The sequence below is a fragment of the Trichosurus vulpecula genome, chromosome 1 (assembly GCF_011100635.1).
Source record: "Trichosurus vulpecula isolate mTriVul1 chromosome 1, mTriVul1.pri, whole genome shotgun sequence".
Taxonomy (NCBI): Eukaryota; Metazoa; Chordata; class Mammalia; order Diprotodontia; family Phalangeridae; genus Trichosurus; species Trichosurus vulpecula.
In genome coordinates, this window is record NC_050573.1 from 245,485,105 (window position 1) to 245,504,799 (window position 19,695).

Below are 19,695 nucleotides of genomic sequence, written 5' to 3' on the forward strand. Positions count from 1 at the left end.
CCAAAACACACCCACACACACACACACACCCACACACACACACACAACTTTGGGGAGTGGCCCAGGGTGAATGATGTCATAAATCCAGATTTTAAACACCTTCTTTTATACAATCATAGCAACCAAATTCGATTTCAGCCTTCCTTGCGGTGACATTACCTGCAGCTCTGTTTGGAAGAAAAACTTCTGTGGACATTGTGTGCAGTCATAGATCTTGTCTTCTTGTCCATGGGCTGAAAAAATATGCTGCTGCAACTTGTTTGCTTGGACAAACACTGCAATGATAAAAAGCAGGGTGAACTTTAAGTTATTTCATCTCATAAATGCCTTTAGTCAGTGATTTCCTGAGGAGGCTCAGGAGTGTGGCTGACACACCTCTTTTCTGGGTTTGACTGGGGCCATATAACCGGTGAGAGTGAAGTTGCCTTTATCCACTGTTGCCTTCTCAGGTTTGTTGAGATGAACTCTACTCTGTGTCTAATTCAACCCAAACAACTGCAAAGGAAAGATTTATAGATGCCTTGCTCCCTGCAATTCACTTAAAAAAAATAAAGCTGGAAATTGTCAAATGAGCAGCCCTGAGAATGAACAAAAACGACTCATTTCCCAGCAACCCACAGGTTAAGAAAGTCTAGATGCCAAAGCTCTGTTTATTGTATTTGCCCAGAGTTGTAGCTAGCAAACAGTTCTCTATTTAAATGTGTTAATGCTAAAAATTATATCCCACAGCTACTCTGGGGCACTGTCTATAAATGTGAAACAGAACGGCAGGTAAATTCTCTTTGGATACTTTAAGATCAACTCTGCCTACACACTGAATGCAAGGGTTTCAATAATATAAACATGTTCAATTTTAATGACTACAAAACAAGGCCCTAAGACTGTGTAACAGTTTACCTAGGAGACATACTATTAATAATTAAATTGTATATGCCAGAGGCAGTGTTTGGGTTGGCAGAACTGACTTCTGATGGATGCCTTGTGCACTGTGACCTAAAAAAAGTTTGCATCTACAATATTAATCTGTATAGGCAGGGAAAGGATTTATTAAAGATGCTGGCATTTGACTTTGACTCCACTCTAATCATTAAAATTATTCTAATTGCAAGCCAACATAAAATATTAGAATATTGTTCTTGTGAGTCATACATTTTAATCACATTTCTCATTATCTTAAAGAATTGCTTAGATTTCTTCTTCCACATAACATGCTTTGTTCTGGAGATTTTTTTATATTGTCATTTCTAAAATTCTTTCAAGATCCAGTAATACAGTTTACGTCTGATGGTACATCAAATGCCCTTGCTAATGATTAATGCATTGTTGTCTCTTCACCCCATCAGCAAAAGAAAAAAAATGAACAGGGTTTTAATACAGATCAGAATCAACGAATCTCCATCCACCTTCACACGTTTTACAACTACCAGCTCAGATATTAAAAGATTATTTTATCAGGGATCTTACTCACTGGGAGAGCTATGATTAGTGCTATTTTGTAAAGAGTTTTTATATCAGATTTTACAAAGGAGTCCCTTGCCCTCAACTTATTTCTTAACTCTTCATGTCTTAAGATACCTTAGGTTGTGGTTAAAAAAAAATTACTTTCTCATATATGTGTGTGAAGAGCATGGTGTAGTGGAAGAGAACACCAAGTCAGAGAAGCTGGGCTCAGCTCTTGACCACTAACTAATTGCCTTGTGATATGATCGGCACAAACTCTCTGGGCACCTCAGTTTCCTCATCTACAAAATGGGTGGGAGTGTTTAACATAAATGGCATTTAAAGTTCCTTGCAGTTTTAACTCCATGAGGCTATCATCCTTCTGATATTACATTCCTCTCTGGATAACTCACTCCTCTAAATAAGCCTGGGGGGATCCACAGTAAACAAGAAGACAAAGAAGGGGGCTGACTGAAGGAATGTCTAAAAGAAGCTCCTCCTCAAATTGCTGAAAGCAAAGATATCAACACCTTCAGGCACCACTGTTAAGTCCTATAGTGAAAATGACCTTTCTTTTAAAATTTATGACTGAACAGTAATCTGTACTTTAAGCACAGTGAGGTAATAATTGGTCCACAGCATTTTCTCATGAGGATCAACTCCTTCCCACCTCCCGACAAATCAAGTTCTTTAGCAGACAAATATTTTTGTTTTTCTGATAAGCAGGAAGAGATGGACAGAGCTGAGGGATCTTTGACCATCAAGGAACCATGCAAAGATGTAATTATCACAAAGCACTCTCTACAAAATGAATCTTTCACTGATGGGATGGACAGATTTGGTCACCTTTAACCTATGAGTTTCATTTTAGTTCCTGATTTTCTTCTTGTAAAGCTAAATGAAAACAGTATGAAGTTTAATAAGGACTTCCTATTAAGCAAGTAAATTTATTTTAAAATCTACTTAAAAAAAAACAAACCATGATGAAACATAAAACAGAGTAGATGCTATCTGTTTTTCTGCTCAGATTTTCAGCATAGCGACTTCCCCCAATGTTCTTTCATTTCTTAAATGGAGTAGGTTATAACATTTTTCCCATCTGAAAAGCAGATGTGTGGACAATAGCACCACCCTTCTATTTGAACATCTGTGATTAAAACACAGCTGTTTGCAGGCAGCTTTAACCTTGGTAACCTTTTAACATCAAGAGGATGAAAGTGAGCAAAATGTGGGTCTCATTCTGCAATTGGAAAAATGCAAACTTCTGACAGAAGAGCTTGAAATGCCATTTGTGCACATTGATGATTAACCTCCGTCCCTATCTGAGGCTTTAAGTAGGCAGCGATCAATAATTCTAATATGCAGAAATCAAACATCTTCCCCCAAATTGACCTAAAGTCGTATCTGCAAAAGGCCGTATCAATGGGAGGCATGCATTTGTAGGAAAGACATAATGTCGCCCTAAGACACCCCAGAGTTTTCCCAACCTTGGTTTTCCTACCTGTAAAGCAGACCGGACACTTAAAGGTGCCTCCCATCCCTTCAAAGCTGTGTTCTATCAGGTGGCACTGAAGCTTGGCAGGAGAATCAAAGGTCTGATTGCAAAGTTTGCACTCGTGGTTCAGTCCTTCATCTGTGGAAGGAAAGGAAGCAAAAGGAAAAGTGAAATTTAACCAGATTTGTTTCTTTCTCATATAGTAAAGATATTCCTAGCAAGCATCTACTCTAGGATTTTATAATTTACATGAATTTCTTTTTTTCTTCAAATTAAAAAAAATGTTTATTAATTACCTCTGGAAACAAGGCATTGGACATTTCAATGTTAAAACATTTTTCAAGTTAAAAAAACACTCAGAATAATAAGAAGGCATATCTTATTGTAGGATGAATAGATTTTATTATATTACCTATTAAAAGCGCATGTTGGAATATTAAGAATTAGAAGTATCTTTGGCTCTAAATATCACTGAGGAGATGACCCAAAGAAATCAAATCTAAGACTAAAAAAAGTGGATAATGGGATTGAGTTTTACTTTTCAATGCAAAGTTCCTTACATCTGGCTCTCTTTGCCAAAGGGAGAAGAGACATTCTCTAGTTTCCTTCTCTATTCTGCCTTTCTGCTTTTCATCCCTTTACCAGAATTTCTTGTTTTCTTAGCCAGGTAGCTCCAAAAATCTCTCTGTTTCTATTCTTATTACAAGGTTTCTTGTAGTCTTCCTTAGAATATTGGCCCTCTTTCCTATTCTCCATATCTTCTGGTAGTTTCTAATCATTCCGGAACTAGTAATATTCAACACTTTTCTGAGTTCATGTCTTCCTTTACATCTTCAAGTACGGTATTTTTTCCCTTAAATTCTCTTATCCACTACAATTTTGTCCAAGATCCTTCTTTGCTAACTCTAGGTATTTCCTTGATAACTTAGAAACATTTTCTATTGGATGCATGAGTTTAACAATTTCTAGGTAAGAAGTTAATTGTATGCTCTAACCCTTACTAAAAAGGACCAATTCCCTAAGCATTATTTAGAAACTGTTTTCCTGGATGTTCTGTCTTGCATGTGGTAGCTGTGTTGTGTTTGTTGAATAAAAAAATGAATGAATGGAAAAGTAGTAAAGTTCATCAAACAATAATCTAATGGGAAAAAAAAGACCTATTTTACCTAGTCATGGAGTCACAAACACTGCCAGCCTAAATATAATATAATTTGAAGATAGTGCTGCCATTTTCAACTAAAACATCCTTTAAAAATTTTTATGAGTCTCCTATAGAAATATATTCACCCAAATTTGGGGGAAAGAATGCATTTAGTGAAAGATCTATGCTGTTTCCAGTACCAGTTCTGCTTATCCCAAGCAGAGCCACACATATTTGACATGGTAAATCAAATAAATTTTACCCAAGTTTTGCTGTTAGGTAGTATTTTGTAATATGCTAACCACTCTTCCCTATAAAAGTAATTTTCCCGATTCTTCTTCTATAGATTTTCTTTTGATTAAAAGCCTTATACTGTCTTCTTCCTGAGTCCCATCTCAATTTGTTATCATAAACAATGAAAATCAGTGGCATTGGGACCACCTCTAAAAAAATACCTTTTTATTGAGAGAGAGGCATTTAACCCTTGTTCCCTGGTTTTTAGCCAACTTGTGAACAGGCTGCCCCCTTCTTGCTATATGACTGTTAGTCACCTTACCAAGGAAAATTTACAGTGAAATCTACTGGGGGCAAAGCAATGAACTACACAGACACATTGTATGGGTAACATGTCCAGATGCAAACATTTCCTTCCTTCAGTTCACAGGAAACATGATTTGTGTAAATGGTGAACCAACTAGTACTGCCAGCATCACAAAATCCCAATTACACAGTGACTTCTTATTAGCTAAGTAGGAGTAGAATCACTCTATTTGTATTCCTCATCTTTCTTCTCACACAAGTAGGAGTCTTTAGAAGCAGAGGATTGGAATTTATAAAAAGAGAAGCAAAGCACTAATTAAGCCACCCGGTACTGTCTACATTTCCAAGACATAAAAACCCACTCTGCATTTGGGTGGCACAGTAAATTCCTTGATTAGAATTATGTAAGAGGGGTTTTAATTGTGCATACTGAGATGACAAGGGGGTAATACAAAAAAGCCTTAAGGATTATACATGATCAAGAGGTTTTGGTCCTTTTTTCCCCCTAGAGTCACAAATAAAATATTACCTTCGTCTGGAAATTGAAGAGTGTGAGGGATGCTGTTGTATATTAGGTAACTGGGTCAGTAAGTTAATCAGGAGCAGTATTAGTGATACTGAAATGAATTTCTATTTCCCGTATGCTGCATATTATTATTTTGGTGTAGTTATGGCAACTCAAAGCCTTATTTTTTTTTATTTCTCAATCAAAACTGTTATTAATAACATAGCCATGGCTATGACCATGTGTACTTTTTCAATACTTCATTAAAGGTCTGTAATTTCACCAGTATGGGTATTCTCTCTACTTATGTAGACAGCAACCCCCTCCTCTTTGTAAACCATTTCCAGGAACTGGCTAGGATTTAAACAATCACCATCCAGTGGGCAACACTTAGTGATACGCCTTCCTAAATTGAGGCTGGATGAAACAACAGAAGAGGATTTTACTGTAGGACAAGGGACACATGTAATTAAAAAAATCAATCATCAATATTCAATAAACAATATTTGTGATATTGATGCCTTTCTTGAATTGTAATGGAACACTCTCTTGGTAGAACAAAAATGAAGTCTCTAACTTTAGCCCCCATGAAAGTTATTATCCCTGCACAGAGCGACCTTTCCTGACTAGAGCTCTCTTGTTTGTAGTGACCACAGAAATTCCAAAAGTAGATGTAGAAATGTGTGTGTGTGTATAGTATAATGTGTGTGTGTGTATATATATATATACACACACATATATAATACACATAATGCTTATATATGCCAACATATATACACACACATATGTGTCTGTGTAGACATATACATATATACATGTATGTATATACATATATCTATATACATACATATGCACATATATATGTGCAAGCAGACACATGTATATATACATACCCTCCCAATATTGACTTACATGTATAGTTCATCCTCCTCTATTAGGGAAAGCATTAGTATTCACATTCACAATATGGTTTATTACTCATGAAATATTAGAGTGGAAGGAATGACTCTTTATCTTCTTCTTTTGGGCTACTACAGTCTGTCAACATCTTACCTAAATTATAGCACCCAGAATACGATATTCCATATGTGAGCTACTTAAAACATAATCAAATGGGACTATTGCTTTCCCATGTTTTGGACACAATAGTTCTATTGATGGTAAGATCACATCCATTTTTTTTGGCTGACATATCAAATTGGCAAATCATTGTGGGCTTACAGGCCACCCTGACCTTATAATCATTTTCATGTGAATTTCTGACTAGTTATGAATCCTTATTTTGTACTTATGTGACTGATTTTCTTGAACCCAAGCACAGGGCTCTGAATAACAAGGTAGGCCCAGGAAGCATTGTAAAGAACCCTGTGCGTTATCTGCATTGGATTCTTCCAGTACGCATCTGCCTTAAAATATGGTGGTAAATATGAGTTAGGTGCTATAACTCATGCCCAGTTCCCTCAAAGCTGGCCTTTCTAATACAGTGATGTGATAGATGGATCACTGCAAACAAATCTGAAAATAAGAGTACAAAGACATAGATCCTCACACAGCAAAAGGTACGAACACAAAAAACAATATTCTGATAATGAAACACTGATGGGCATGCTGTGAAAATGTCTTTGATAGCCATCTTTTGAAAAACACTGGTGTTCTTTGAAAATATCTTTGATATCCATCTCTTATCTCTCCTTTGCTTTATCCCTACTTCCCACCATGAGGGACCATATATCACCAGTTATAGATATCATGAAAAAATTTTTAAAATGAGGGACCTCAAAAAGTTATCATGATGTAAGTGTGATAAGTCTGGTCATTCATATTTGAGAATATTTTTGAAAATGAGCTCTAAGAAAAAAATCTGTTTACTTTGACAGAAATATGCTTCTATATTATTCAGTATCAGTATCAGTAAGTGGAGTGACTCTAGATTCTGCACCTAATTTTTTCCTGATTCTAAAAATCTTGATAAATCTAGTTAAGTCTGGTCACTCTTTCTACTCTCATGTTGGCTTTTGTCTGACCTTATTTCTGCTTAGCAAATAAGATGCACTCGGACAAATACTATGGTCTAGAACCAAATTTAATTTTAATTAAAAAATATCCACTTGGTGACAAATTCATCATCTCCTTTTCCAAATGAAACTGACAAGAAATACTGGATCAGAACGCATCTAAGAAGCCATTTTATTCACGCTTTGGAAATCTTTTTTTTTTCCCTATCTACATAAAAACATGCATAAACATGCATACATGCATATATATACATACACACACATATGCTTCTCGTAAAAAGTGCTGAACAGTTTTTTAAAATTCAATCAAAATAATCATCTGCTTTTTAGAAAGGTGGTGGCTGACAATAGTTGGAAAATACTGTCTGACTCATTTATTAAAGTGTGATTCAGAGTCAATTCATTTAGTAATCATTAGGATATTCTATTAAGAAGGTAGGTACAGCCCTATAAAAGTTCTATGTAAGAAATAAAGAATCCTATAGAATTTAAAACAAAGCAAAACAAAACAAAAACAACACCCAGGATTGAGTAACAACTTTTAAGTACTTCTAACCTAAGTGTCGTAAAAATAGTGAATGGCAAAAAGGAGAAAAAAGGGAAATTCCAGTTCAAGTAACTACATGAACGAAAAGAAGGAAATTAACTTTTCAAAATCAATTTGTGCTTTTCTAGATCAAAGACAAAACTACCTTCTGTTGTATGCTGAACAGATCTGTGTGTGTGTGTGTGTGTGTGTGTGTATGTAGAATTGTATATATAGTCCAAAAATGGGGGCAGGGATTGGATAAGATCACTAAAATCCCTACCAAAGCTATCTTATGCTTTAATACCCACATAAGTGAAACTAGAACCAAACAACCATCGTAGATTATGAATAGGAGGTCTTAACTGCCTTTCCGTAGGTATCCACTTTAAGCTATAACAGACGATGATTTTGACATAACTGAGAAATTATTTTACTGTCTGCATGTAGAAATCTCAGCTAAGTTAATTATTTCCGTTTGTTAATCCTCACTCAGGTGATACATTTGTACATAAATGTAAACAGGAATCAATTCTACATAGAAGAGGTTGATAGCAATGTAAATATTTACTCAAATATTAAATGTTTCAATGGAGAGAGGCAGAATGTAATTGAGGTGCAATCCATTACCTTAGTAGGAGGCTTGAGAGTCAGCTATAAAACTTGAAACTATAAGAATAAAAGCCCACTCTCTTCTAAAGCCAATTAAATAGGGGTAGATTATTTCTACCCCTCTGACTTCTGAAACCTGGGCCTGCACATCTGCTAATTTGCTACTTTTATTGCTGGGAAAACCGATAAAATTGTTACCATTTGGATGTTCACGCACAACTCAAGTTACAAGCTCAACATGGCAATTGTTAGTTTAACAGAAGACACTGACATTTCAATATAAGCTTTAAACAAGAGAAACCCTTTAAGCAGCCTCCAGACTGTATGTCCCATGTTTATGCTCCTTTTCCTTCAATAAAAACAAAAAAACCTAGTGCGGCTACAAGCAAATGTTCAGTGGTTGACTTACATGCAGCTGTTATCCCAGTAACCACTGGGGGCCCCCTTATATTGTCTGATCAACACTACAGCCATTACGGAGGACCAATTTGTAACGGTTTATAAGTAGGACTCTTTCTCTCAGTTACCCCCGAGACTGTCCAGAAGGGTCCTTCAGCCTCTTACACTGCATAAATCTATAGGCTAAGGTCCAAAGATATAAACCCCTCCTGGTAAATCATCATGTGGCAGGGTCCATACTTAAAAGCTCTGATCAGAGTGGGAGTAAACTCTGCCCTCAGAATCCAAACACAGGAATCAGATGGCCTGCAGTTGCTGTAATTTTCCAGTTACAAAGAGTGTACTACTCTAGCCTTGTGTATTTTTTTCCCTTTCCATAAGAAAACTATGCCCTAAACCAATTTCTTTTCCCCTTTCTACTTTGCTTCTCTCTTCTTCCCTAAGTTAATTTCCTGAGCACACATTTATAAGCCAGAGGTCTGAGGAGCAACAAAGAAAAGCCACAGATGACAAAACTAACCCCTCGGCTACAATGGCTCACCCTAGAAAGCAGGGGGAGAGAGATCGTAATTTGCCATGTTCACAACCATCAAATTCCTTCTAGGTTCCCACATTCCTGCCACTGTAGCTTGTTGTAGGAACCTACTTCATATATTTCACAACTGCAACATAAACACAGAAAGGTGCTAATATGGCAGTGGAGAATTTCATTCAGATTTCAAAGTCTGCTACAAGAGATGTGTTTCTCTAGCCCTCAAAGTAAAGACTAGTTGAAGGGTACTGGGTAGCATGCTAACTTTCTTTCACACCTGTTTAAAAGCGCTGCACTTATTCTTCTGAAAAATCACATATGGAAATAGATGGTGCCTGAAAACTGACGCTAACACCTTATTCTAGTATCTCTCCCTGGGAACCTCTGCTACTGTCAAGTCCTTCTGATTATAACATAGAAAACAGGAAACACTGTGTGTTAAGATAGGCTATGGCAGGATATGAAATATGAACATAAGGACATTGCCATGAGAGCTGGTAATCCCCAGTTCAAATGAACACCAGGTTCTAAAAACAATACTCTCAGCACTGGAAGCTCTTATGTCTAGCCAAAAAAAAAAAAGCAAAGGGACATTTTATCCCCCAAGCCCTCCTTCATCTCCTATTTCAGGGAGCTAGAGAAGGTATAAGTCAGAACTGATCTCAACCACCATTTTGGAGTTTGACTTTGTTGTTGTTTTTGTTTTAATTTGTTGTTGTTGCCGGTACACCAAAGGACTAACTGCTTTGAGTCTTTTTTTGTTCAAAGGCTCTAATATTGACACTATAATTTCCAGCAGGACTTGGGTGGAAAATGGTTCAACTGGGGTAGCCTGCACTGTACCCAGCAGATTTAAAAGAGCCTGGGGGCTGCCTAGAGCCCCATAAACATCAGCAGCTTGGAAACCAGTGGGAGGTCCAGGTGGGTAAGGATGGGAGAATCAGGATGTGGGATTTTAGCTTCTCTGAGATGCAATATCATCCAATTCCTTGATGGCTGCTATTGGTTGTATAGAATACTTACTACAGGGTCTCTTTTTATTTCTTCCTTTTTTTTGAAAGAGAACACTACAATATTATTCATTAAAAATTAGATTGCTCTTCAATTTGGGTGACCAACAGAGACTTCAGGAAGGAGGAACATAGAAATGGCAGCTGGACTAGAGAGAAAGGATAAAGATATCCTTTGGGACTGATGAAGATGTAAACAACTACAATTCCTCTTCTTTCCTCTGTTCTGTACCCTACCCCCCCTACCCCGAGATTTTAATTTAAATCTAAAGCAGTTTGAAGTCTAGGACTCTGAGAAAATGTCAAGTCAGCAAACAGTATTCATCTTGAGGTGATGCTTCCCTCCCTTTGTCCTCACTCCCAAAGTCCCATCTTTGACTGTGTAGTGGAAAGTGCACTTCATCTGAAGCCAGAGAATCTGTGTTTGAATTTCTGCTTTGCTACTTAAGAGATGAGTGGTCATAAGAGTTACTTGTAAGTCACAGAGGACCTCAGTTTCTCCATATGTAAGATGATGGTAGTGAACTCAAGGGTCTCTGATGTCCCACCCAGCTATGAGTCCTATGGTCCCCATGACAGACCCATTACCAACAATACCACATATCCTCATATTCCCTCTTCCACTCCCCATGACAGGTACAAATTTTCCTGTTTCAAAGGAAAGTTCAATTTTGGGTGCTATCCCGTGGAGAGAAAATTACCAAGAGGAGGGTTGCTCAATGGAGGCACAGAGGCTCTTAATGGGATAGGACTCAATTAAAGCAGAAATTCATTTCTCTAGAGGCAGTTTAAAAAATTAGATCTGCTTGTAAGGAAAAGCCGCTCTCCTACATCTTCAACTTCAATGTATTTCTGTCTAAAGTAAAGCATGCATTTCAATTCAGCAACTGTTCACATTTTTGCTTGGCTGCACTCACACTGGCTACACGTAGTAACGTCTTTTCACCGTGCGAACCTTGATGCTCCTCTAATTTCTGCTAAAACAGAATTTCTTAATGCAAGAAGAAAAGATAATAATAAAAAGAGTTCTTTAGCTTTAACTAATAAACCACATGTTGGAACTTAGCTTTGAAAAATAGCATATTTCAATTGAATGAGGCAAGATTTAAATATAGTGGATGCCTTATCTACTGAATAACAGCGGATGGTAGGAAAAAGGGGGGTAAAGGGCATCCAACTACTAAGAGGGTGTTCAAGAAATGAGCAATGGGGTTATCCACCAATTTATGGGACGTGCATAATTTGCTACTCCTGAGGTCTCGCCTTCCTAGAAAGTGGTGGTGCTGAGATTAAAGAGATATGGATAGGTACTAGATCTGTGGTTTCATTAGTCTAAGAATCACCCTGGTGAGGAAACTTCCTCTACCCATGCAGGTTAGCACCTTCTCTGAAACTTAGAGTCAAGAGACTAGCCTGGAGCATTATGAAAGCAAATGAATTATGCAGGATCACATAGCCAGGATGTGTCAGATGCGGGCCTTGAAACTAGGTCTTCCTGGTTTCAGGACTGGTTCCCTATCCCCTATGCCATGCTGTCTCTCATCCAAGTGAGGAAAACTAAGTTAAAATTCTATGATCTTGCCAGTTGTTTAGAAAGAAGGTTGCATATCACCCATGCACCAAGACTCAGCTATGTAATGCATATCATTATGCGATCAATTTAACCATGAAGCTCCATTTTAGCACTTGAGTGAAATGGGCTCCAAAAGGATTGGCACAAACATAAGCTCTAAAGGTAGATACAAAAAACTTCTTCCTGGGCCAGTTTGGTTCTGACCGAAATAAGGTGAGATCATCAGCATACTGTCTCATCATGTGAACACAAACAACGTGTTCTGCATCCAAAGTAAATATGAAATACAGTGTTAAAAAAAAAGGTGTGGGTGTGCTGAAATCCCAGATTTGCCCGAATTATTAGGACTTGTATACAACATGTGACAATAACTACACTTATATTTTAAATGATGGTTTTCTGATGATTTCCCTTCTGGAAAGTCATGTCAGAAGTCCGTACTTTTCATGCTTTTTGTTTGGACAGATAACTTTTGCTCTAGTTTGATGGTAAATACCTACTATTAATGCCCCCACGTCTGGGACTTCCGGCACTGGTGGAAGTACAGGTATAGCTACCTTCGAGTACTGCACAAAAAAAACACAAATTGGTCAAATGGAAAGAGGATATTTCATGCAGCATAAACCAAATGCAACCTGTTCTAAAGTTAGGTCTGCTGGGAAAGCATCTCACAGAACTGAGACAGTCAAATAGTCAATATTAATTCCACACAGCAGTAGACTAGCAATTGGCACTATATACTATACACAACTCTCATCAGGTGCTTTTTGTTGTGGTTGTTCTGAGTGCAGACCAAGGGTCAAGGCCTTTCCTTTTTTTTTTTTTTTTTTTTCTTTGCCTTCTTTTTCTGGCACAAAGCCACTCGTTGTCTTAAGAGAAAGTCTCCAAATACTGAAAGGCTGTAAAGCACTGCTTGCTGTCTGCTTCTCTGCTTTAGAATGAAATAAAACAAAGAAATGGAATATGGTTCACCTGCATGGACTTTCACAAGACAGGAGCCTTGAATGCCCTCAGGTTCAATGATAGGAGAAGCTGGATGGGAATCTCTAGACCTAGTGCTATTTATAAGAACCATTGTAGACTTATAGACTCAAAAAGTTGGAAAGTGCCTCAGAAGTCATCTACCTCAACCCCTAAGAAACTTAAATTATTGATACACAGATGACGCGTTCTGAAGCAAAGAAAAGTATGTGGCATTGTGGTTCAAGACTGGAGCTTAGAATACATCCATGATGGCTACAGAAAAACAAAACAAACAACGCCACCCCCCAAAATCCTAAAGCATACCAAAAGACAACCCAAAATTCATAGGGGTAGCCTTTGACTTAACTGCTTTGTTTTCACCATGGGAGAACTACAAAAATTACGAGCTGGTTATGCACAAATTAAAATACTACCTAATTATAAATATTTCACATTCAATTGGTATGACTTTAGCCTTTGGAGGGAACGAAAAAGTAGTGACACAATAGAAGAAATAATAAATAAAATAATAAATAAATAGAAGAATTCTAAAAATTGTTATTAGAAATGTGTTTTTAAACTAGAATTCTTTGTTCTAACCAAATGATGCTACCCGTTAGAGGACATTTCCTGTGCATTATTAAAGTGATATACTATAGTACTAGTTAGAACTCTATAACCTCTAAATTGCTTGATTGTAATTAAGGTCACTAGTTTTATTTAGAAGGTTCAAGGAAGCTCCATTTAAGTTGGCTTAACTAGAGTGAATTTAATGTTATGTCCTTGCTGTCAGGGCTGTGGCCAGGATGCTCTGGTTCCTGGAGCTGAAGGGTTTTCTGGCATGACATCCACTACAGGTTGTCCTTTGTTTGGGCTTTGTCTTTTTTTTTTTAATGATAAACAGAACTCATTAATAAATAGCATTCCATAGATTAGAGAGACTCAAAAATTTGGAATTTGAGAATCTGAATGATTCTATCCTACTTTTATTCATACCTTGCAAGTTTTATAGCTACTATTGACTAGGAAGATAGTTTTCAAGATTCATTTCCTTTGCAAGTTAGACAATATAAGATCTAATCAGTATGATGAGTTAGAATGAAATGATAAAGGAATTTAGATAAAGAATATGCACAGAAAATAAGGAAGAGTGAAGAAAAGAAAGGGAATTTGGTAAAGTTGTTGAAGCGGAGAGATAAGAGCAATGGAAAGGATATATGAAGTTTGAGGAAAAGATTAGAAAGGAGGAGAAAGAAACAAAAAAGCTAGTTGTTAATGAGAAAGGGACAAAAAAAAGAGGCTACATAAAAGATGAGAAAATGAGAGACCCGCAAAGCAGAGAAGGCAAGTAGTAGCAGCAGAATGGAAAAGCTTAAGGATTGGATCCATGCTCAAAATTTTACTGGATGTAAGCTCCGAAACATTCATCTCTGGACAGAATGCTGGCAAATTTCAGTAGCTCCAATGGCAATAATGATAAATGCAGTTTTTTACAGCCAAGTGGCTCAAGCAGCCAACTATGTTACTGCTATATAATTAATAACAATAAGCAATTAAAGAGAACAGCAGGTTACAACTATAAGGTGTCAAAATATATTAGCAGAAGAAAAAACTGCAACAACACAGTTAAGAGAAAAATAAATGTACAATGTGTGAGCCCATGTCCTGTCTCATCTTTCTTTGTATATTTTGGATTAAGCTTTTAGACTCAAAGAAAAACGTAGAATGACATAAAACTACTATACAGTGATTAACATCACTCCAAAACCAAATAACACTTCTAATGCTCAGAGGAAATCTGAAATGTGATATGAGAAACATGACTGCAACAGCACAAGAGATTTGGCTGACCGATATACGGCATTACTCTTTTACTGAGAAATAGTCTAGTAAGTACCTTACAAAATGGCATTTGTTGGGTTAAATGTTTTCAAAGATCCCAGAGTGTTTTTCTTTTTAATTTAAAATGCAGAAGGGAAAAAAATGGAGAAATGTCAAGGGGAAATATTTTAAGGGAAAAAGGAGTCATCTTGGCTTCTATCAAGTCACAGCATTTTAGGGCTCAAAAGGACCTTGGAGATCTTCTAATCCACCCTAGTCACTTTATTCATGAGGAAAGTGAGGTCTAGAGAGGTGAGGGATTGGCCCAAGGCAATACAACTAATTAGTCTGAGAGACAGGATTAGAACCTAGCTTCCAGATTCATGGACTCATATTCCTTCTACATCCATAATATTGCTATTCAAAATATTCACTTTAAAATTTTTTCTTCACTTTGGTTTTTCATGATTTCATTATGTGAGTTAGAGTTTAAAGAAAACAAAAGTTGTCTTTTCATTTATTCCCCCTATTGGCATGCGAGGTTGGTTTCCAAATCCCCTGCTTCTTTTCTCCCCGAGAACCAATGCTCTGGAACCTCTGTGATCCAGGGACAGCTGTCATGCTAACCTCCCTCAGCTATTAGGAAAGCATCCCTTCAGTAGAAGATTTCCACAGGGACCTTTTTTTCCCTTCTATTCCAGGTATTTCACAAGTTCTTGAAACCTTATGCTATGCACAGCCCTTGGTTTGGACAGCTAATCCAACCATGGTGTTACACAGTACATGGCTGGCAATGAAGGAGGAGTTTCCAGCCAGCAAGGCTCACGGGCTTTCTTTCAATGAATGGCAACAACCCCCTTCTTTGGTTAAATGCACTACGTGGAACCAGGTGGAAGCTGGGCTCATGTTGTTTGACCCTGGGGGATTAATTTTAGGTGCTTTAGGAAAAAAAAAAAAAGAAAAAAGGATGATTCTTAGACTGTAGTCTCCCTAAAACAGACAGAAAACTTATCGGTGCTAGTGATGAAGCCACACCTTGCTGTCGTAAGTCAGGCATTTTGGGAAAACACATTAACTGCTCCTAGAAATCCTAACTTATCAGAGAGGTGACCATTAGGGTGACTTGAAATTGGGGCGGAAAATTGAGACAGGTATGTTTTCTTCTCAGGAGACATTCGAGGCAGGCCAATTAATACAAACATTACATGCTGGGATAGATAGGGAGGGTATTGAGCACATCACCACAAGACCATCTCTTTCCCTGTATCCCTGCTTGCTGTCAATAGGAAGCAGTACTAGAGAACAATTCAGCATCACCTGTGAGAAAACACAGCAAAAGGTGCATGTTTTATATGGAGGATCTTTATACTCATTACAATCTGGTGTAGGATTGAAGTGGGCAGGAATTGATGTTTCTGGATGTCCCCCCCACCCCATTCAAAACAGAAAATCAAAGATGATGAATGGGCCTGATAAAAGCCAGTAGTCAGTTAGAGAAGTATTTTGTTTAAGGAAGAACAAAATATGAAAATTGAAGAGAATGACTCTTTGTCAGTTATTCCATGTTTTACCTTCTGCAAAACTATAAATCATTTCTAAGGCCAGAATACCAAATTATAAAGATACTTTGGGCACAATAAATGTTTAATGCCTAAAATTTATAACAATTTGTTCAAAACCTGAGCCAATTTACTTAAGATTCTATTTCAAATTTTATACATCATACATTTCAGCAATATAATAAAGATGTGTCCTATTTCCTAGTCAAAGAAGAAACTCTATTAAAGTCAAGTATTCATCAGTATTCTTAATCACATGTATAAAATGGCTGTATGTCAACACCCCACCCCCACCCCCACATACACACACATTGCTTTTAGTTCTACAACTAAGGTTCATAGAGGTGCAAGGATTGCATCTAGTTCAAATTCCTTCATATTACAGATGCGGAAATTGAGACTGAGAGAAGTTAACTGACTTGCACTAGGTCACACAGATAATAATACCAGAGCTGAGATTCAAACTCAGATCCTTTGAACTCAAATCCATAGTTCTTTCCAGTATATAAAGAAGAGTTGGTCCTGGAATAATGAAAACCTGAGTACAAATTTGGCCTCTGTCACTTACTGACTGTGTGACACTGGCAAGTCACTTAACCACTGTCTGCCTCAGTTTCCTTAACTGGAAAATGGAGATCATAGAAGCACCTGCCTCACAGGGTTGTTGTAAGGATTAAATGTGTTTGTAAAGTACTTAGCACAGAACCTGGCATATAGTAGGTAAGCACCTACTTACTCCCTTCCCCCTGCATGACTTGTAAGAACATTATTATAAGGAACCATTAAAAGAGAATCCCAAAGCGTCACTGTTCTTGACTGAAAGACAATGTGGCTGAACCTTGGTCTTAGGAGTCAGGAGAACTACATTTGAATTTCTCCTCAAATACTTACTTACCAGTGTAAGTTTCCTTTCCTATAAAATTTGGAATGCATATGCTACATATCTTACAGGGTCACAGTGAGAAAGAGACATAGACTTCTAAGTCTTACCTATATAAATAGATATTTTTATCACATACTTTCTGAGAGCAACAGTCACATTCAGTCTGCCTGTTAGGTTTTTTTTTTTTTTGGTGGTGTTAAAGAAAATACTATGTATCCTAGCTATAAAGTTGACTTCCTATAGTTTACTTTAATTTTTTTTTCTATGTGAAAAAAACAATCAGTGTTTTACTTCTGAAGAGCAGAGATTAGCATGAAGATTTTTAAGATTTCCTAGAATCAAAGAATTTCATTCCTTGGAGACCATCTGGTCCAATCCTCTCATTTTATATGTGCAGCAACTGAGGCCCAGGCAAGTTAAGTGAAATGATCATACAGCAAGGTAATGGAGGAGCTAGGTTTAGACTCCAAGATTGTCTGACTATAAGGCTAATGTAGACCACTTGATATAACTCTGCAGATGGTATATTGTGTATGGTGGATTATTATCTATGTGGATGGCATGTTGTGAGGAGAATTTACATTGGTCAGAAGAACTGGGGCCAACCACTTCGGACTCTTACTTAAGAAACCAAAGAAAAGTAGTTTAGAAATTAAAACAAAGAAAAGCAGACTGATGGCACCTGGAGCTGATGTTTCTTAAAGTGATGTAGATCTTTTATAATTATAGAGATGTGGATTTTGTTTGTTTGCTTGTTTGTTTTTCGGGGGCAATGGGGAGAGAGGTTGGTGGTCTAGACTTGTCATTTCATTGGGGGATTTTCACTTGTGAAGAACTTGTATCTATCAATACACATGAGCAGCTATTCTACAGTTTATAATCTTAGAATTTCCTGGGGCCCTGAGAGTTGTTCCTTGCCTGGAGTCACACAGCAAGGCAAAGACAAGTTTAATAAAAGCAAGACTTTGACCCGCCATCTTCCTCACTCCCAGGCTTGCTCTCTAACCACTATGCCCTCTCTTTTATAATTCTGTTGGTATTTTAAAGAATCCCCAAAAGGATTACATTTGTATGAAATGTTATGTGCAAAGCAGCAGTTCTCCAGTAAGAAAGAAATAATAATGATTACCTATTTATATTTGTTTTTAATTTTATCATTCCTTAAAAAGTCATACCAAAGAAATGACCAGTTCTACTAAAAAAAATGATCTGGAATAGAAAGGGACAATGTCCTTAATTAAATATTGGCCATAATAACTTTTAAAAAATTACAATCTACCAAAAAAAATAAAATCTAAGGCATTTGCCTAGAATTAAATAATGGAACATACAAATATCCCAAGTTGACGAATGTGCAAAACTTGATCTGGCACCGTGATCTGGGTACGTATCTCCTAGCCATTCCTCTAGGAATCTTTCCTTTGACATTATTGCATGCTTTAGAGGACAGAATTGCAAAGGTTTGTCTTAACGAGATAATAGCAGGGAAATTCCAAATATGAGTTGTCACTGTGGCCTTAACTCACCCAGTTATGCCTAGATATTACCTCATCAGCTGCAGTTTACACCAACCCATATTGCATGCCTGAGTCAGGGCAACCTGTAAATACTAAAGGCTGAATTAAGAGTGTATGTAATTCAAGTCTCTCTTTCTATCTCTCTCTGTCTCTCTCTCTCTTCTCCCCTTTCCAATTTCTCATTCTCTTCCACCTGTCTCCAATCTCTCTCTATCTCTATCTCTTGGTCTTGCCCCTGCCTCAAGCCCATATTGAGGTATTAAGGAAGCTCTGATCATTGCTAAGACTATTAACTTGTTCAGGTTTTTCATTCTCTCCTTTTTAATAATAATGATGATGCTGGTAAATAGCTTACATTTGTGTAATATGTAATGCTTTGTGAAGTACTTTCACTAACATATCCTATTCGATCTTTGAGGTAAGTAGGGCATATAGACTCATTTTGAAAATAAAAAAATAGAGATTCAGAGAGGTTAAATAACTTAAGCATCATGGCTAATAAGTAGCAAAGGTGGTACTAGAACCCAAATCCTCAATGGCAAAAGTGATAAGCAACATCTGAATGAAATTTGGGTTAGGTGATCAATTTCCAGCCTGAAGTTGCCAGGGAGTTATCATTTCTAAGAAACTGACACCATGTAATTGGGAAAGATGGCAGCAACTGCCAAGACGTCCTCACTGTATACTAACTTTACAGGATTTGCCTCAAGTCAGTAAACAGCTACAAAGGGAAAAAATTAACAAAAAAAGGAATTCAGCTTTGACTCTTTGCAATTAACTTCTGTGGTTTTATTTTAGATTCCTCCTAAGGCTTTAATAAGGAAAATATGATACTAAATTTTGGGGGTTATTGTTCCAGAATACGCTAAGCTTCAGTCAAAAACTTGGCAATCAAAATTCTGACTGATTCACACAAGTAATAACAAATTCCAACTTTGCTAAGATATGTGTATGGAAACCCATGCAGTTCTCTTTATTAGCTAAATCCATTAAAACAAACGACAAAAAAGTAAATATTTTTAAACTCTGTAGAACAACAAGGCAGAGGCATTTATTTTTCAACAAATTGTACCAGTTGTGAAGCTGTGTTCTCCTTCTTGTCATGTGGAGAGGTTCACATAGTCTGTTGAACATAACTTACTGGGTCGATTTAGAAAATACCAA

At 37.1% G+C, this 19,695-nt stretch overlaps 1 protein-coding gene across 1 annotated transcript in view; it reads right to left on the reverse strand.

Moving 5' to 3' along the window:
* The window catches only part of ZNF521 (zinc finger protein 521), a 310,894-nt gene that overhangs the window by 34,331 nt on the left and 256,868 nt on the right, over positions 1-19,695 (reverse strand). Inside the window, exons 4-5 of the mRNA XM_036746234.1 lie at positions 2,942-3,073; positions 160-275 (exon numbers count right to left, since the gene is read on the reverse strand). Coding sequence (XP_036602129.1) covers positions 160-275; positions 2,942-3,073 — 248 coding nt within the window. The remainder of the gene's footprint in view (positions 1-159; positions 276-2,941; positions 3,074-19,695) is intronic.